General features: G+C 34.4%; 1 protein-coding gene across 3 annotated transcripts in view; it reads right to left on the reverse strand.

The window, feature by feature from the left end:
• Window positions 1-19,427, reverse strand: part of ADCY8 (adenylate cyclase 8) — a 273,697-nt gene that overhangs the window by 83,404 nt on the left and 170,866 nt on the right. For 2 of the 3 annotated variants that reach the window (XM_049765555.1, XM_049765556.1), the window contains exon 8: window positions 1,005-1,202. The exons of the other annotated variant lie outside the window; for it this stretch is intronic. In XM_049765555.1, the coding sequence (XP_049621512.1) occupies window positions 1,005-1,202 (198 nt within the window). The remainder of the gene's footprint in view (window positions 1-1,004; window positions 1,203-19,427) is intronic. 3 annotated transcript variants of the gene reach the window in all.

Raw genomic sequence — 19,427 nt, forward strand, 5'->3', positions numbered from 1 at the left:
AATATTAAAGAAAGAACTATAAATGTCCCAAACCAAATATAGTCATATCTCCCAGGAAGCTGAGGAAATTCACACACAAAAACTTGTTCATTGGAGCTTGACAAAACATTGGATCAAACCCCTAAAATTCGCAAGTAGATTCCCTGCTGTTTGTGCTTGAAGCTCCTTGAAGGTGCCAAATGCCTCCTGTGCTCAGTCAAGAAAAGTCTGTCCCTTTCCATCAGAGCTAAGGAGCAGATAAGCAGAGATCTCTCTGCACACATTTTTAAATGGGAGGCAGACATTGGAAAAAGTGGCGTCATTATGATGCGTGCCATTCAGAGACAATTAACCCAATTGCAGCTTTGTAAAATAACCTCTATGAGGAAGCATGCCTGTTATCCTTGTCACACAGACTAGAATTCTTTCTCAGAAGGGTTACGTTTTCTGAAGATCACATAGCAAGGGAATGGCAGAGATGGAGTTCAAACCCATCTTTCCACCCAAACTATCTTCCTTCGACTAAGCTTAGAATTCCCCATTTTTGCTTTGAGCCAAGTGCATCAGGGAAAATAGAAAGTAAGGTTCTACAACCAACAACGGGTTTATCATTAATCTTACATCAAGTTACTTATTGAGTGTCTCCATATATTGTACTAGAAGGTTGTAACTTTGCACATTTACCTGAAAGCAAAGACAAGTTGGTGTTAATATCACTTGGGTTAATAATCACAAAGAGGAAGACATTTTTTGATGTTAAAGAGTTCTCTCTCTCTTCTCTCACTCTCTCTTTGGTTATCTTTTCCTTTTAGAACAAAGAGGAAGCTCTCTCTCTCTCTATGTATATACAGTATTTCCTTTCATGAATAATAGTCTATGATCGTCAGAGAAAAAGGAAGGACGCAACCCAATCAAATAATCAACCAACCAACCAACCAGAATCACAGCCCCTGGGTTCTCTTCCTAGACCCATGAATATATATGGCAACGTCAGAAAAAGAGCCACTGTGGAGAACCAGGTCTACCTTATGCTCAAGGCTGGAGTCTTTAAACATCAGTGAGAATGGCTTGATATGCTCTCTTCTCAATTTATCGCCACTCCGCAAGTCGATGGTATGTTCTATTCTCTTGTTAATTTCCTCAGGCCCAGACTGGACATGCAAAGCTTGTGCAAGATGGTTTGGAAGTAGATTTATTGAATTTCTTGTTAGGGCAGCCAGAGTCTAGGGGGAAAGCACATGCAAACACAATAAACCTGCGAGTACCCTTTGGATTAAAAAAGAAATGCAATGTTTTAATATCAGGTTGCATTGCAAACAAGAACAGCATTTCATGCAGTTGATTTCAGTGAAACCTACAGAAGTTGATCGGTTAGCATTTGTTTCAGAGTAACAGAACCTGAAAAAATACCATATTGAGAGGAACACTTCCCTTTCCTCTGTGTAGGTGCACTGAATTCCTTTGGTTCAGATATTTGGAGTGCTCCCCGACTTAGAAATTTAATTGAAATCCTTTCTCTAACCAGGAACTCAGGTTAGAGAAAGAAAATGGTTATAAAAGAAAATAAATAAAATAATAACCAAACAACGTAAAGTAAAATATTTGAAAACTAAAATATTTGAAAGCCCACAGAAAGGATCGTCTCCAGATTCCACATTTTAGTGTGGTTTCTTTGGTGATGGAGAGACTTGGGGATCCAAAAATAACTTGCATTTTTTTTTCTTTTTGCATTCTCACAAACAGCAAATCAAATGTGACAAGATTGTTTTTCTTTGTATTTTAAAAAATATTTTCAGGGTTTTATGCTGCACACTTTTGTTTTACTCATAGCTGATATATATCTATATTTCTATATAGATATATATTTGATATATTTTTGGCAAAAAATGCAAGCAGTTGTAGCTGTTATCATTTCACAGGGTTAAACAGCATAGATGGGGAAAGGCGAAACTAGCACAAGTGTGTCTTGGTATCACTCCTAGGATGTAGAAATACCACTGGCTTATGAAGATACCCTAGGTTTGGCAAGAGGTGTTTATTTCTTGATGATTTATTGCAGATGACCAGATCAACTGGGTGGATCTAGTCAGATGCAATGCTTACAGCTCCAATTCAAGACACATCTTTGACAAAAAGTGGGAATTGGAAATGCAAGAGTACAGAAACATTAACAGCAATCTCCAATTCCAAGAGCTTTCCTGGAGGACAATGATAAGATTCAATAAATCCAATGAGTTTTGAAGTAAAAACACCCTGACTGAACATTACTGCTTCTCTATCTTTAAACATGGCCGTCCTAAGAGCTGAGCTTGTAGTAATATACATTCGAGGAGATATCTAATGGCAGCCAGGAAGATCTAAATGCCCCTCTGAGGCATTTCTGCCCAACTTCTTTCTACATTTATGAGCATCAGAGAGACACGCTCTAGAGCCAACAGCTCATCTGCAGCTGTGTCAACTGTTCTGCCTTTATAACCAAAGTGAAAGAATAGGACTTGACCTCAAAAAGCCTTCTAATGCATTTTATAGAAGTTTTCTATAATATTGTTGGCTTCCTCATTTAACCTTCAAGGAGATTTTCAATGTAGCCTAAATTTATGATCCATAAGAATTCTATAGCAGGGCTTTATGTCTGGTAAAAAGTACTTAAACCCACTTCTTTAGATTCAGTATAAAGAATGGAGCTGTGTGTGGCCACATGAGTGAGAAAGTAAGTAAGTATATATTATTTGGGCACTGAAGCAATTTCATCTTTAAATATCATGAAGCGACCACAGAGAAAAAGATAGATGTTAGGAGGAGGTAGGACAGTTTGAGAAATGAGGAGTGGCTGGGGTGGAAAAAAGGAAGCAGGGACCAATGTTGCAGAAAATCAAGCAGTAGGATCCATGCAAGGTCAGAGGATTTCTTTTTTTTTTTTTTAATTAATATCTTTACTTAAACACCTTTATCTACTAGTGGTATTAAATGGCTTTAGGGCAGTATTTCAGAGATTAGATTTCCAGGCACTCGGGTGCTCATTGATTTCTTGGGCATTCTTTTCTACAGTTGGGAAAATTACAATATTTAGTTTTCTATTTTGGAAATGGAGGTATAAAAGAAATTCAAGCTTCCCTTCTTTACACATACATGCTAATTCACAGATGTCAAAATGCTCTCCTGCTATGTGTTGGAAACTGAGGTTTAATATGTGGTTATCTATGTAATTCAGTTGATCTTTGTCTCTGACTCTCTTTCTCGTTTTGGGGCAATGCTCAGAGATTACTCCTGACTCTGTACTCAGGAATTATTCCTGACTGTGCCCAGAGGACCATCTGAAATTCTGGGCATCAAACCTGGTTTTGTGTGTGCAAAGCAAATCCTCTACTTGAAGGATTTGTAATATTACTACTAATATTACTTTGGCCCCTGTAATTTAGTTTAACTGTCATTTGCAGTTAAACCTTCCTAAAACTTGCATAAATCTTGTTTCCTGGCAGTTTTTTTGTTCTATAAACTAAATTGTGGCTATCAATTCTACCACTTAAAGCCATAGGTGTCTCTTAGATATTTGAATTTCATAGCAATAATGACCTCAACTGCAACTCTCAATCATTTTTATCAACCTAATAAGTTTTTTTCTCAGCAAGACTGATGTGATCTTAAAGCAAAAACAGTTACTTATAGAAAACAAATTAACTTTAGTGAATAACTCCCTTCATTTTTATGTTTTCTTAAATTGATTGTAAGCTCATGAAAATATTATCAAGGATTGACAGCAGTCTGTCGAAGAACTTTTGGAAAATTAAGAATAGGTATTGTGTCTTGGGCAACTTTTTTCAGGCATAGATGAATAAAATTGCTTCTTGTTAGAGATATACTGCATCTCAAAAGATTTTCTGTGGTTTCTCTATTAAGAGACACATTTGACAGCATGTCTCTTTCTGTCAGCATTGCTACCAAACTATATATAAGATCTTTGAAGGAAGCTCTTGTTTCAAAATGTCAGTGATACTGAGAGAATTATGTTCTTGTCTCAGCAATAATTTTTATTTATTGAAATTGTACCCCTTATGCTCAGGAACTCCTTTTCTGATAAATTGCCTCATCCCCAGTTGAAGAAAATTAAATTTGCATTTTTAAGGCAATTTCTCTCTGGTAAGGTTACATCTTTAGTACCTATGTGCTCAAGAAAGACAAGTATCAACTTAAGAAGTCAGGAAAATTAAAATTAGGAAGAGATGCATCATAATACTTCAAGGCATGAAGAGCTTTGGAGCAAATACCATTTGAAATTGTGATACCCCATTACCATTTGTAATGAAGCAATGTGATTTGCCCATGTATTCCTTTCAAGAGGATATTATGACTTACATTAATAATTCATATGCTGATATCTTCAATAGTTCACCTGTGAATAGTGCTGAGAAAGTGCGCATCATATCTTCTTTGCCTTAGAGTTATTCTGGAATATGTTATTTTAAATAGAATATAACTTTCCCCTTTAAGACTCATAGTACCAGTGTTAACGAAGTTGAGATTATAATGAAAAAAAGCTCTGAAACATGATTACAATCTTAAATTAACCTTTAAGATTAAAGCTATGGTTTCACCTAGGCAATTTAAGAAAAAATTGACTAGAGAATTTTTTAAAAAAGGAACAAAATGCCATGATAACAAATGAATATTATGTGTATTTTAAACTCTAAGTGTTACGAACTTATAGAAATACATAAAATGCATATACCAATAATATACTAAATATATCCAGTACAAATACATATTTTCAAGGATCATGGAAATATATTTTGCTTTTATGCTATCATAAAAGTACATATATTTTTATTTACTCTAACTGGTATATCAGATATTTGGATTATCATATTGGAGCAGTAATGTTAATATATATAGTTGGCAGGTGAACTGAACTGTAAGGTATAAATCTCTTCACAGAAAACATTGTAGCCCTGAGATTTTTCCTCAACTGGATATGTGCTTTCCTGAGGCATTTCAAAGATTACTTCTTTACTGAGAAGTGCTTAAGGCACATGGATGGCCAAATGAGGACCAGAGTTCCTTCAAATTTAAGTTCCCAAACAAAGATTTTTATCTGCGTTCTGGTGATAATTATCATTTGGATTTTAGACACTTTTCTATAAACTGTGTTTAAATGGAGTGGAGAAAAATCATTAATCCTCTTATGTACATCAGTTGATATGTGAATTCTTCAGAATAATCTTTTATCTAATGTAAACATTAAAAATTACATATGGGTCATATTAATTCATAAATGACTATAGACTTTAAAATAAAATAAGCTTTATCTTTAATTTAGCAAATAAATCCTTCTAATGAAATATCAGACTGAAGATATGTCTTCTTTAGAATCATCTGGTTTTGTTGGGTTAAAACATTTAGCCAATGGATCACATATCCAGTCCCCAAACAAAGAAGCCATTAGAGCCCTTACCTTGTTTTATTGTTGACTTTCTGGTAAACTTGGCTCTTTACTTCATTACTATGTCCTCTTAACTATTTTTGAAAAATTTATTCCAAGATGAATAGGAATAAATAGATGCATATTTACAAATAGTTGAGGTTCAATTAGTTTAGAAAATATTGACCCATTATTTATTTATTTTCATTTCCCTTATCACTTTCATTCAGAAAAGTGACTTCATCTCTTTTGTTCACTTTTTTTTTTCATTTTTACTATTATGCCATTTCTGGTCACCAAATGTTCACTTTAAAATAGTTTGTCAAATGAGAAAACATTCATATACTCCTATTGGAATATCAAAATATATATCAGTGTATAAAGGCATTGGTAAGTTTAGCAAAAATTAAACTTTAAGCACCCCATTTTCTAGACTTTTATGGTCATAAAAACCCTCTTTATTCAAATCACCTCAATACATCTCATGACATACCATTTGGGAAACTTAAGGATTCTAAAAAAGTTCTGGCTATTTTTAGAACTTCTCTCAATTGATTTTTTTTCTAATATCTGAATATTTTTCTCTTCTTGTAGTACCTTCTAGATTCAAAATTTCTATTCAATGGGATAATGACTTTGATGGTCAAAGAAACTCCAAAAGTGACACAATTTATACCTATGGCACAAAGCTGGTACTTTGCCCTTGACCTAAGTGACAAAAGATCCTAATCTTTCCTAAAATGCAGCTTCTTTTCAGTTTTAGATTGATATTTTTCGGTCAGAAAAAAAGCCAGTTGCTTCCCCAAATAACTGCACAATTATTTGCCCAGTAGAAGGGTGACCTTTCCATTACCTCTATTAAACATTTCCCAATACTTGATTTATGCCTCTCTAAGTCTATAAGACTTTTCACCTGCAGAATTGTAAGAGATTGCCATTCAGTTAATTTCTTTTCCAGTATTCTATCACTATAAATAAATCTGAGAAGAAACAGTGAGGTCAAACATGAAGTCTAGAGAAGAACACTTAGACGTGCTCATTAGCTACTTTTCCTTTGCTGTTTGTTAAAACTACAAACAAATCCCTAGAAGATGTTTCCTACTCTTTTGAAAGAGTGATATTTTCAGTATTTTTAGAAGAAAGTTCATTTCTGGCATAACTTTGAGGCGATATAGTTGATTATTATTTATATTCAAGCCTTCAGGATGATTGCTTTTTGAGATTTGAAAAGTTAGGTTTTTTTTTCATCAAATCAAGAATGGTAAGTAGATATAATCTTAAATGTGTAATATAATGTTTTTCTTGTAAGAAAGAGTTAAGTGGTGAATGTGAAAGCTAGACACTGAATTGAGAAGAAACATCTGAAGTGTTACTGAGCCTGCCACTTAATAATGCAATATATGGTTTCCACGAAAAGCTACAATATAAGGCCATTATCTGCAAACAAGGCAGGTTCATCAAGATTATTCTATTTGCCTTCTGTTGGAAGAAAATGAATTGGCATTATAACTATTCATCTAATAAATTTTTAGTCTTCCTATTTAATTTTTCTTTTCTTTTTTTTTTTGATAGTTATGATGCTGTTATCTGTTTCCCAAAGCAAAGGAATGATTAATTAGATTTTATTGTGGAAGGAGGTCTATGGGAGCACATGATGAGAAAAGGTTTAAGCAGTTTTCAACCTAAGCTCCAGCAAATTATATCACCAGAGTCAGAATGTCTATGCATTTGCTGAAGTTACATTCTGGACGACTGCAGGATTCCTCTCTGCAGTCTGATGTCTAAATCTCTAATCACGATAAACAATATTAGTTTGGGCTCCAACTATTTGTATAGTCGTTGCTCTCCACATTTGAGTTGAATAGAAAGTTTCCAAATATTTACCACTCTGAATAATCCAAACAAAATAGGAAAAAAATCCTTTGAATGTTCTATTGTTATTTTATATCCAAATATTTTAATATGCAGATAATATAAGATTAAAGCAAAAGTGTAGGTGTCTTTATAAAATACACAGAAATACTTTGATTGGTCATTGACACTTTCATGCCCTAAAATTCAAATATATATATACAGATATATATGTATATATATTATGACATAAAAATAAAAATGGCAGGGGAGGTATCCCTAGTTCTTGAACATTTGCTACTTTGATAATTTGTTTGAATCCAAGCAGTTTACTCTTTATCCTTTCACCATTAATACACGTATTCATCTTGTGGTTTAAGTTAAAAATTTATGAACATCTTGCAGATATATTTTTATCAAACATAAAATACCTTGCTTCTTGTATCAGTTAATGTTACCAGTAGCTCATGACTTTGAAGACATACTAGTTTGATTTTTTTTTTTTTGCAGGAAATAGGGATAAATTGTCAGATATGGCTGAACTTCCGGGTCAACCAGAATTTGAGGTTAGTGAACAGAGCTCTAAGAATGATGGGATTTAGAACCCATAGAGTCAATCTCTGCATTCAAGTTTTATCCCCAAGACCTGGTCCAAAGACTTCAGTGCCAGATTAACCCAGAACATGTGGTGTCTGACTCTTTCCTGGTTCTATTCAACTGATTCTTTATATTAGATAATTTGTTATTATTTCCTGATATTTTTCTTTGAGGCAATAACAAAGACAATATTCTCAGAATAGGAATGATTATGTCTAGCTCTTTATACCTGTGCCATTTTTTTTAAATCTAAGAGTTCTAAAACAGAACGTGACAGATCCATTTTTATGTGGTCACTTTGAAGTCACAGTATTTGAGGCACACTTCCAAATGAAAGTTTAGCTTTTTAAAAGAGCACATCCATTCCAATAAGTGAAATACATTTACAACCCAGCACTGACCTCATCTCAAGGTTAGGGATAGAGTGAAACACAGAGATGTAATAAGTCTCAGAATAGACTTCTGAATGTGATACAAGAGTTGGGAGAGAGAAGGTGACATATTAATAATTTATACAGAGAATATGGGTGCATGTGTGAATGAAAGTACTAATCTATAAATGATAAGGCTGAAATAACACTAGCTATAACTGGAAAAGTGTCCTCTACCCAGCAACATAATGAGCTTGGATTGGTCATCTGGATAGTTTTATTTAGTTCATGAAATGTTAAACATATATACCAGTGTTCTTATGAACATCAAAGAGGTATACTTTCAGGTATGTCAATGTATTTTCACAGGGGGTAAAATGTGTGTATTCTTTTTTTGTTTGTTTGGGTTTTTTTGGGGGGGGGCACACCTGGTGACGCTCCTGGGTTACTCCTGGCTATGCATTCAGATATAGCTCTTGCTACATCTTGGGGGACCATATGGAATGCTGGGGGATCAAACTGAGGTCTGTCCTAGGTTAGGGCATGCAAAGTAGATGCCCTACCACTTGAGCCACCTCTCCGGGCCCCAAATATGTGTATTCTTAACAGAAAATTGGAGAAAATTAAGTACAAGAATTATCTAAATAATTAGAGCTTCTAAGGTCTTATAGTAACTTTTCATTTCAAGTAATTATGTAAGTATTACTTTTTGTGGTGCTAATAAATTGCTTAAGTTTAGCACTTGACATTTATTGGTCGAGTTTTTTCTCCAGACACTTCCATTTTTAAGAATTAAATATAGTAATGGTGCGCTTCTTACGCATCCAGTGGAGTAACAAATGAGCACCTTGGAGAATCAACCTTTTGTACTTTACACTAGTTGTGTCCGTTCTAATTGGAAAAAGGACAAACACTCAGGTTAGAGTCAAATGTTTAGATCTTTGGGTTTTTTTGGAAGTAGTTTCTACTTCCTCTTACTCTAACTCTTGAGTCATACTCTTCTGTTGGAATTGTTTAAGTAAATTAGCTTTCCTGGGTTGTCATTATTCCTATTTTTTTTCTTTCTGATATTACCACTTAGAAGTTTGAAAATCTGGGGTTGAAGAGATAGCATAAAGGTAGGATGTTTGCCTTGCATGCAGAAGGATGGTGCTTCAAATCCCGGCATCCTATATGGTCCCTCGAGCATGTTAGGAGTGATTTCTGAGTGTAGAGCCAGGAGTAACCCCTGCACGCTGCCGGGTTGACCCAAAAACTAAAAATAAAAGTTTGCAAATCTGACAGGGTAATGTCTATCTATGATATCTATGATGTTTCTATGTCACCAACATTATATAATGTGAAGAGCTTCTTTGCAGAATTAAAATGATATTAAAGTCCATCTAGAATGGGAAAGACACCAATGGACTTAGTTTCTAACCTGGAACTCAAGATTGTAGTATGACAAATCTTGAGATGTGAGATCAATTTTAAATAGTTCTATTAAGACCCAAGGAGTTACCATTGTAGATTTTTTTTCACCCAAAGTAAAGCAAAAATAAGCGAGGAAACAGTTAGCCAAGAAAGAATGCTGTATAGGCCACAAAAATGTCAAGTGATTCTCCCACCCCACTTCCCCGGACTGTTATTAGGTCACCTCAGAATGATAACCCTTATACCTCTTAGAGTAATAACACTTGCTTCCTGTGCAGAGCACAATAGTGGGTTGGGGTATATGTGCCAACTCACTTAAAAAAAATAAGAGCACAGATATATTCACACTAACTACAATGTTTGGAAAGTAAAACCTTCATACAGAGGAGTTACAGCAGTTTTAACTATAAAAGGTTTTCTTGATGAAGAAAGTGCTGATGAAGTTCAATGAAGAATATTTTTCCTTTGCATTCAGGCCATCCTCAAGAGACACAAAATTCATTCCCAGCAATACTTGGTCAAAAGTTGGCTTAAGGGTAGGACACAAGGATTCAATGAAGCTTCATCCTAACTCATAGTGCTTAGTACCATTCGGGCAAACTCAGGGGCTAAGAGTGCTAAACATGGTAGGATACAATCTGATGCAGAGAATAAAACTGGGGTCTTGAATATTCATAGAATGTGCTGTGAGTTATGTGTTATCTCTATGACCCTCTGTGAAATGTCAAAATAAAGACTCAGTTCAGTCACATCAAGACATCAAGAAGACTTAAATTCTAAATTTCACGTTTTAAACAGAGATAAATTAGAAAAAAAGTTCATATCAGGTAAGGCATTAGCCTTGCATGAGGGAACCTGTTTAATAATGGGCATCCCATGGTTTTCAAGCACCACCAGTTGTGACCAGATGAAGCTCAAAAAATGAAACCAAATTTCAGATTATTACTTAGGGACCATATGAGATGCCTGGGATCAAACCCAGGTCAACAGGCAAGCACCCTACCTGTTGTAACTATCTCGTTGCTCCTAGTTCTTAGGCTGCAATTTGGTTCACTTCACAAACAACCAATTAATCATTGGAGATAAAAAATTCCACTATTTTTTAAAAAAAATTTCAGCTATGAGGTAGGTACAGAATTTTTGCTATCCACTTGACAACTTAGATTTACATTTTCATATTTGCAGTTCTATAAGATCCACACACTCATTTTTACCTTTATACCTTATTCTGGCCCTGGAACATCAGAGAACGTTTGATTACTCAAAGCTAATGGCTCAAATCATCTACTTAATCCACCCAATGCTCTCTGGAAACCTTCAAATCCACTTGTCTTTTTGAAAAGAGTGAAAACCCAGACTACTGTAATGACTCCCTGGCTGAACTCAGCAGTTATCTTTAGAGTCAGGGCTAAGTAGAGCCTGGGGAGTTTTGTTGTCAGAAAGAGTCATGTTATCGGAAGAGTGCAAATTTATTTCAGGGAAATGTCTAAAGCTTTTCATGTTCTCTAAAAAGCCTATATGTCTCATCCAATGAGCATCAAACTTAATCTGTTGTAAAAATGGTTAAAGATATTACCTATGGAAAAATTTTCCTGTAGTTTTCAGTCTATTGAAATTGAGTATAGACAAGTAGATTGTTTGGCAGTTTATTAGAGAAGTTACATACTGCATACTTTCTTCCTTAGAGTCAATAGCATCACCTATTTCAGGAGTAAAAAATTTAGATCAAAATTTGTAGAGTGAAAGGATCAGATGCTTGAGCTGTAGGTTGACATGATGAATTTGCTGTCCTGAGATCTGAGTTACTTATTCTTGGATTATTTTCTACTTATCTGAAAATCCTTGGATCAATTTTCTATCCTCCACTATGCTTCCCTGCAACAATGATGCCAATTCTCACTGAACTATTGACCTGTTAGAAATATCATTATATTTCAAGTTTCTTGGCAGCTTAGACCTCCTTCTGCATTTCTTCAGCACCAATCTTAGTGACTAGCAAACCTAGTAATTAATAAGTGAATCATTGAATGAAGGAAGAAATAACTAATCTTGGGGGAAATTTAATTGTCCAAGTTGAATGATAGTATAAAACAAATTTGAACTTAGTTAAAATTTCTTCAGTAGAACTCTATTGGCACTTGGTTCACAGATAGTACTCTTTATATTAATTTTTTAATCACACTCTATGGTGCTTGGAGACCACTGCAAGTAGCACTTAGGGACAATTGGTGCCAAGAGTTGAACCTTTAGCCTGACATGCAAACATGTTCTCTAGTCCTTTGAGACATTTCCTGCCTTTCATATTGCACTTCAGGAGAAAAAAATAGAAAATTATACATCACGAGCCAATATTACTCAATGGGGAAATAACAATGACCATGTTGAAAATGGAAGCCTGAAGGAAGGACAAAACATGATATTTTGAATGATGTTAAGGATATCAATCTCCCCACAATCAAAACTCAATTTTCTAGAAAATTGAGAGAAAACATTATTCTAATTCTCTAATTGAGAAAAATTTTATCCTAAATACATAAAAAATAAAATTTTTGTTCTTGATATGAATGTTTTAGGACTATTCATTAGCTTAATAGTTATGCGAAGCTATTGGACTATGACATAATAACTGTAAATAAAGGATGCCTCTATTCCTCCTGTGAATCAATAAATCAATATTTAGAACTGGGCTGTATATGGCAGAGCTCTGAAGTACAGGTAACTCATGAATATAGCTATAGATTACTTGCATGCAAATGAGGCTGAGAAGTTGAACTGATAAATTCAGAGCATTCAGAATGGATCATTCTGCCATTAACACCAGAAGGGCAGACATGGTAGACCTAGGCTGTGCAGAGGTTAGAGATGAATTCAGGGCTATAACTCAAGTTACACTCAAACTCTTCCCAATTTCCAATAAAAAACTTGGGGTCTTGGAGAAATTTCTCCTACAAGTACAGGAATCAAAGCCTATACCACTAGTCAGTTTAATATGGGGAGCTGAGGGCCCTCAGCAATATGTCAATAGGATTGGTTTCAATTAGAAAAGTGATCAGGTAATTCTCTGATAAGAAGAGAATAAGAGTTTTTCTCTTATGTTCATTTTTTTTTCAATAGTCACAGGATATAAGACACAGCTGGGATGGTAAAGTCTATATTTAAGACTCTATGCAGGTGACCTAAATACAGTTTTATAGACTACTATCCTATATAACCTCCCTTCTGGTTTCAACATTCTTTAAATCAAGATGGACATTGTTTTACCATTGAAAAGCCATGAAAGACTTTCTTTTGGTGCAAATAATAACCCTAAGAGGACACTTAAGGATTCAGATACTACCTGGTATAGTTTTACTATCTTTACTCCTGCTACCAGCTGGAGTAAAATATGGTAATTTCCTAAAAATTTTCTAAATATCTTGCTAAGTGAGTGACCCATTTTTATGGAATAAATGTACAGATAACACACAATCTTTGAGTATTAATTGAAATTGAGACAAAATAGAAGGTAGAAACAGCATTTCTCTAAACAATCGCAGAGTCAAAGGGAGCTAATATGGCCTAATAAAAATAACATAATTTGGGGTATCAAAACTGAATTCTCAATCCAGTACTGCATTTTACTGACTATATGTCTTTCAGAAATTTAATAATGTCACTTTTTTTATATACAAATAGGCACATCACACTTGCTATGTTTGGTGAGATAAATAATATAAAAAATGCCCATATTTGTGGAAATTTCTATACTTTATAATTTTTTTTAGTGATGTTGGAGATATCATCTGTATTACAGGCGATGCAGCACAATATTTTTCTATTTGTTGTTTGGAACATGAAAATTATAGCTATGTTTTCCAACATTATGACCAAAGTCAATGTTGTGTAGACATTAACAAATAAAAATATGTAAAATAAAAGAACCAAATGTAGTGTATTTTTTCCTCCAAATGATTTTTTTAAAGTCCTGGAGGATAATAGAAAAATGTCTGAATAAGACACTGTGATGTATCTGAAAGTGAAGTTTGGAATGATACTGATGCTTCCACGATTATTTCACAATTGTTTTTATGAGACACTCCAGGCTCTACAAGGGAATTTGCTTCTGAAAGGCTGTCTCCAGATTTCCTGGCATAGCATTTGTCATAAAAATCAATATGCTCATAGAATATGTTTTATAGAAATAGATGGCTTCACCCCGTGCTGCCCTCTTGTAAATCACAAGTCAAAGAGGCAGTTTGTTTGATAAGTCCATTTTTGGTTCCTACAATCCATTATCCAAAGGCAACCAAAGTTATCTCTTCAAAGTCTAAATCACATCATGTCATTGCCCTGCTTTAAGCCTTTCTATCATTTCTCTTAGACTAAAAGCCCCAAATCTACTAGACTTTCAGACTCTAGCCCCTAATTTCTTTGACTTCATTCTTTGTGTCCCGTGCCTGCTTGCAATGCTTAATAATAAAAAATCAGGAGAAATCAGCACTTGATGTTTTTTCTCTCCCTTGTTTTGTCCCTCATCATTTGCATTAGGGCCTTTACAGAATTTAAATGGTAATATTTATAGGTCACTCACAATCCTATCATATAAATCCTATAAATCTCCTAATCCTTTCTCTCTCCCTCACCTGTCCCCTTCCCTCTTCTTTGCTTTTGCTACCTCCTTCATTAAAAAGTACATTTTTTTAAATCAACTGTATGAGTTTTTTATTCCCTTAAAATGGAAAGTAGGTACCAAACCTATATTTTCATAACTAAGTTTTCAGCATCTAAAGTACTGAGTGGGGCCAACATGATAGTAGTACTAAAGTAGTAAAGTGTTTATCTTGCATGATGTTGACCTCAGTTTAATCCATTGCATGACTTATGATTCTCAGAACCCTGCAAGGAGAGACAGGAGTAAACCCTGAGTATATAGTCAAGTATGGCTCAACTCAAAAAATAAAGACACAAATAAAAGTACAGACTGCAAATAAAAGAATTGGATGGGTAAGAACGTAAATTTACAAATAAGCTTCAGTTGTAGTATGCAATCCAAAGGGTAAAGTCTAGGGCTCCAGGAAATAGCACAGAGACCAAGGTATTTTCCTTGCATGTGGCCACCCAGAGATTTGTACCTGGTACCCTACTTCATGGTCTCCTGGAATTATCAGGAGAAGAACCAGGAGTCAACCCTGTGCATTGCTGAGTGTAATCTAAATACCAAAAATAAAAGAGGCTGAAATATAGTCTTAAAATAAATATGAACAAACTCTTTTATTGTTTCTGGTTTCATCCAGAAAGTTGACTTTTTATGGGAAAATTAGTTTTCATTTATCACTTGTCCCATAATTTATCCTTTACATATCAGAACAACTCCCACAAATGTTACATTTTTCTTCTGATTTATTTGAACTAACTACTACTTTGGAGGTCTTAAATTTCAATAGACTACTTGTGATCACAAACATTTTGCTTTCTAGTTTTACTAGTCTTTTCCCATGGAGAGGTTGAGAGTATAGTCAGTTGGTATTCAAGGAGCTAATAATTCAAATAAGGCTAGCAGACAGAATACTTACATGCCAGGAATCAGGATTACACAGCAATGGTATTCAGAATCCCCAAATTAGATACCAAAATTCAGATTGCATTAAATTATCAATTGTAGTTCAGAAGGATACAGACATAGGAGAGATAAGGCACACAAAATTAAACCAAGAGAATACCTTAATCATAGACAGGGACTCAAATATCTAGGTTAATATAAAGCTTAACAACTTTTCTTGCTTCTCCAAACTTCTGATAACTTTTTGTGAAAGGTGGAAATGAAAGAGTTGAGGTTCTCTTGGGAGCACACAGTTCTCCCATAATAGTGACGACAATCCAACTTAAGGTATTACCACCTTATTCAGAGAGCAAGGTATTTATTTGCCTTGCATGTGGCCAAACAGGGTTCTGTACCTCCTTGCTCTTCTTGCTAATGATGTTCTTTTATTCCAATTCCAAGAAGCACTTCTCAGTTTTCATCTTAGACAATCTCTTGACTACCTTTAATACTGTTGATCATTTTCTCCTTTTCAAAGTGCTCTTTTCTTTACAATTCCAAAACACAAAATCTCCATATTATCTTTAGAACATGCCAACTACTTCCTCTCTGTTTTCCTACTGTGAACCCTTATTCTTAACTCCCATCTGGTTCTCCTTTTCACTAGCATTGAGATTTAAAAATTTTATGTACTTCATACAGAGATCACATTCACTCTCAAAGATTCAACTAGCCTTTAAATCTTGATGGTGACCAGGTTCATATTCCTATTACAGGATTTTATGCTTGACTTTGAGAAATATGTATTCAACAAACTTCTGAATGTTTCTATTGATCTCTTCTGAAAACCCCGAGCTTAATAATAAGGTTCCTAAACTAAATAATTTGCAGATGGAATTCCTAGTCTTTCATATCCAGTTTCACTCCAATCCAGTAATATTTATTTCAGTGGGAAGTTTGGCTAACTACCCAGACATTCATGCAAAACAAACAAGAAACTTGATTAGTTCCTCTCTCTTCCATTTAGATGTATCAGTGCATTTTTTTATTCAGCAAGAAATAATAAAAGCATGCTATTTTATAATTATTGCTTTATTGCTCTAATTGTGAACTATACAGTGATGGGTATGGTATAGTTCCTGTCTCAAAAAACATATAAAATACTAGTTAACCTTACCTCTGAAGTTGATTCCTCTGACTGTCCTCTGTATTATTAGCAATACATTGCTTGTAATTAGTGCTCAATAAATATTTATTGGATGAATGAATATACAAGAATATAACTATCTGCACATCTGCTGCTTATTGAGCACAAATTATAGCACAGCCTATCAATGTCATTAAAATATTCTAGAGCACACATTATGAAGCTGCAGAAGCCAAATTATCTGCCCAATTTATCTCACAAAGCCTCATGAAGAATTAGTATGTGTTATCTGTGTCATGCAAACACCTGGATGGTTCTTTACTATACATGAACCTGATTGACAGTTTTGGCAGAGTACAGGATTAGCCTGCCCGGTTTTAGTCTTTTCTAGGCTCACATTATGTCTCTGAATTGCACATATGGCTTTTGACTTCTAGAGTTAAACAAAAAGGCAAATTCTGGGCACTTATGACTACTTTAATTGACTTGATCATTTCCCAAATGTTATTAGTGCCAGTTGGTTATTTATAAATATCTGCACACTAAGTGACTCCTAAGTCAAAAGACATAAAATGAACTAATGATGATGGCACAGGTAAGTCATATCCAAATAAGCGTTTTAGGCATTAGGATAAATACAAAGGATGATTAAATAAGAATCATAATTGTCAATGAAAAGTATGCTTGATACAGCTATTTAATGATAGCATCAGATAGCTTTATACTAGTTTCCTAGTTCATACTAGTATACTAGTTTTCTACATTTTACTAGTATACTAGTATACAAGTTTACTAGTTTTTCTAATTTACTAGAATCAAACCACACATCTCTGCCTTTTAGCTCTCAGTTGTTAGGTACAACTGAGATTAGACCAATTATATATAACCCAGTTTCTACCATCAGGATTAAATAGAAAGACCAAATTTAAAAGAAAGATAAAAAAGAAAATGAAGAAAAATAAGTTTATGCAGTTATTGAGATGCTCAAGGTGAGGCATGCATTTCTTTTTTTTTAAAAACTAGATTTATGTTTAAACTAAAGGGAGAGGAAGTACTATCAACTGGTCATGCACTCACTCCAGGAAGTACATGCTTATTAATATAATCAATTATTAAGACAATTATTTATAAGATGTCATATTATTATTTACAAAATATTATAATGTTAATAATTAAAAAATGTTTTAAAAATAATTTAGGATAAGTACATGGTGATTAAGATAAGAGCAAATGGTACCATGCGCACCATTTAAGGAATAGAAAGAAGTAAATAGTGGAATAAGTCATTTCAATTTGGCAATATAAACATAAACTGTAATTTGCAATATATTTTGCAATATAATTAATTTGCAGTATAAATATAAAACTATATTTCCATATAATTTTATAAAATTTTTACTAAATACTTGTAAAGATCTGAGCATAGTAATTTGCAAAGCATGATAAATAAATTCAATTTTTAGTCTTCCCAATTCAATCTTTGAACTGTTTTAAAGTTTCTTCTCATAGAACGGAGATTTACTCTGACCTTAGAGTATCCCATCAATCTTTCAAAAGAGGAACTGAGTCAGAGACAACAAGGCTGCGGAGGCAGAGCCAAAGATTTTAGGAACCAGAACTCAGGTAGGAAGCATCCAGTGCCAGAGCCCAGAGAGAAACGGAGTCTAAAGCAGGAATACAGAGCAGTGAAACACTTTAGAGACAAGACATGTGAGGCAGAGCCTGAGGCTTTAGGAACTAGAATTCACTGCAGCAACACTCAGGTGAGAAACAGAATTAAAGTCAAAGACAAATAGTAGAGCAAGGCCTGATGAGCAAAAGAACACCTGAATGGGACAAAGAAAACATTGCACTACAAATGTGACTATAGGGAAACAATGCAGGGCCCCACCATGATAAGAGAACACATGGTGGTAGTTCCAATTACTCTCTCAGATAATGACTTTAGAGAAGAAATATGGAAGATGTTGACAGAACTCAAAGAAAGTATGGAATAAACTGAACGTGCCACATATAAAAATCAAGAGGACTTGAAAGTAGAAATAATAAGCCTTCCAACTGAAGATAACAGGGCTAAAAAACTTGGTAGGTGAAATAGAAACCTCACTAGAAAGCCCCCCCCCAAACATAGTAACAGCTGTGGAAGACAGAATCAGAAAGTTGGAAGACGAGATTGTATAACAACTCCATACAACAGAAGAGACTGAAAAATAGCCTCAAAACAGATGATCAGACAATTGGAAAAGTCCTCAAAGAAAGTGAACAGATAAAAATAGATGTCTTTGATAAGCTTAACAGAAGCAACATAAGAATCATTAGCATCCTAGAGACACAGAAAGAAAACCCCTACGAAGTATCAACAATCAAGAACATCATCACAGAGAAACTCCAGGAGCAAAAAAGTGCATGCAACCAAATCTTATATGACAGAAGAGTACCAGCCAAAAGAGATCCAAAAAAAGCAACCAAAGACACATCCTAGACACAATATGAACCCCATAGACCAGAATGAAATACTGAAAGTATGAAGACCAAGAACAGAAATTGCATTCAAAGAAGTTTTCTTAAGATTTACAGCAGACTTGTCACAAAAAAACCCTCAAGGGTGAAGGCAGTGGTAAGATATAAAGACAAAATTCAACAAAATTAAAGCATTGTAAAGTGTACTTAATCCTGCCAGACTTACACTCAAATTTGAAGGAAGGGTACACAACCTTGTGAATAAAGAACAGTTTAGAAACTTTACAAACTGAAGACCAGCCTTAAAAAAGGAACTGATAGAACTACTTTAAGACAAGATAGACCTACAGACACACCAAACTCCTACCAAAAAGATGACAATCATCTATTTCAAATCAATGAACTAAATGTACCTGTTAAGAGACACTGAGTGACAAAATGGATGAAAAAGCTGAATTCAATGTTTTGCTACTTACAATAAACACATATGAATGGCCAGAATAAAGACGGACTCAAACTCAAAGATTGGAGGACAATCATTCAAAACAAATAACTCCCTTAAAAAGGTTGGAGTGGCATACTAATGTCAGATGAGACAGACTTTAGACTTAAAAAAGTTATAAGAAACAAAAATGGACATTACCTTATAATTAAGGGTTAGTACATCACAAAGTA

The sequence above is a fragment of the Suncus etruscus genome, chromosome 19 (assembly GCF_024139225.1).
Source record: "Suncus etruscus isolate mSunEtr1 chromosome 19, mSunEtr1.pri.cur, whole genome shotgun sequence".
NCBI lineage: Eukaryota > Metazoa > Chordata > Mammalia > Eulipotyphla > Soricidae > Suncus > Suncus etruscus.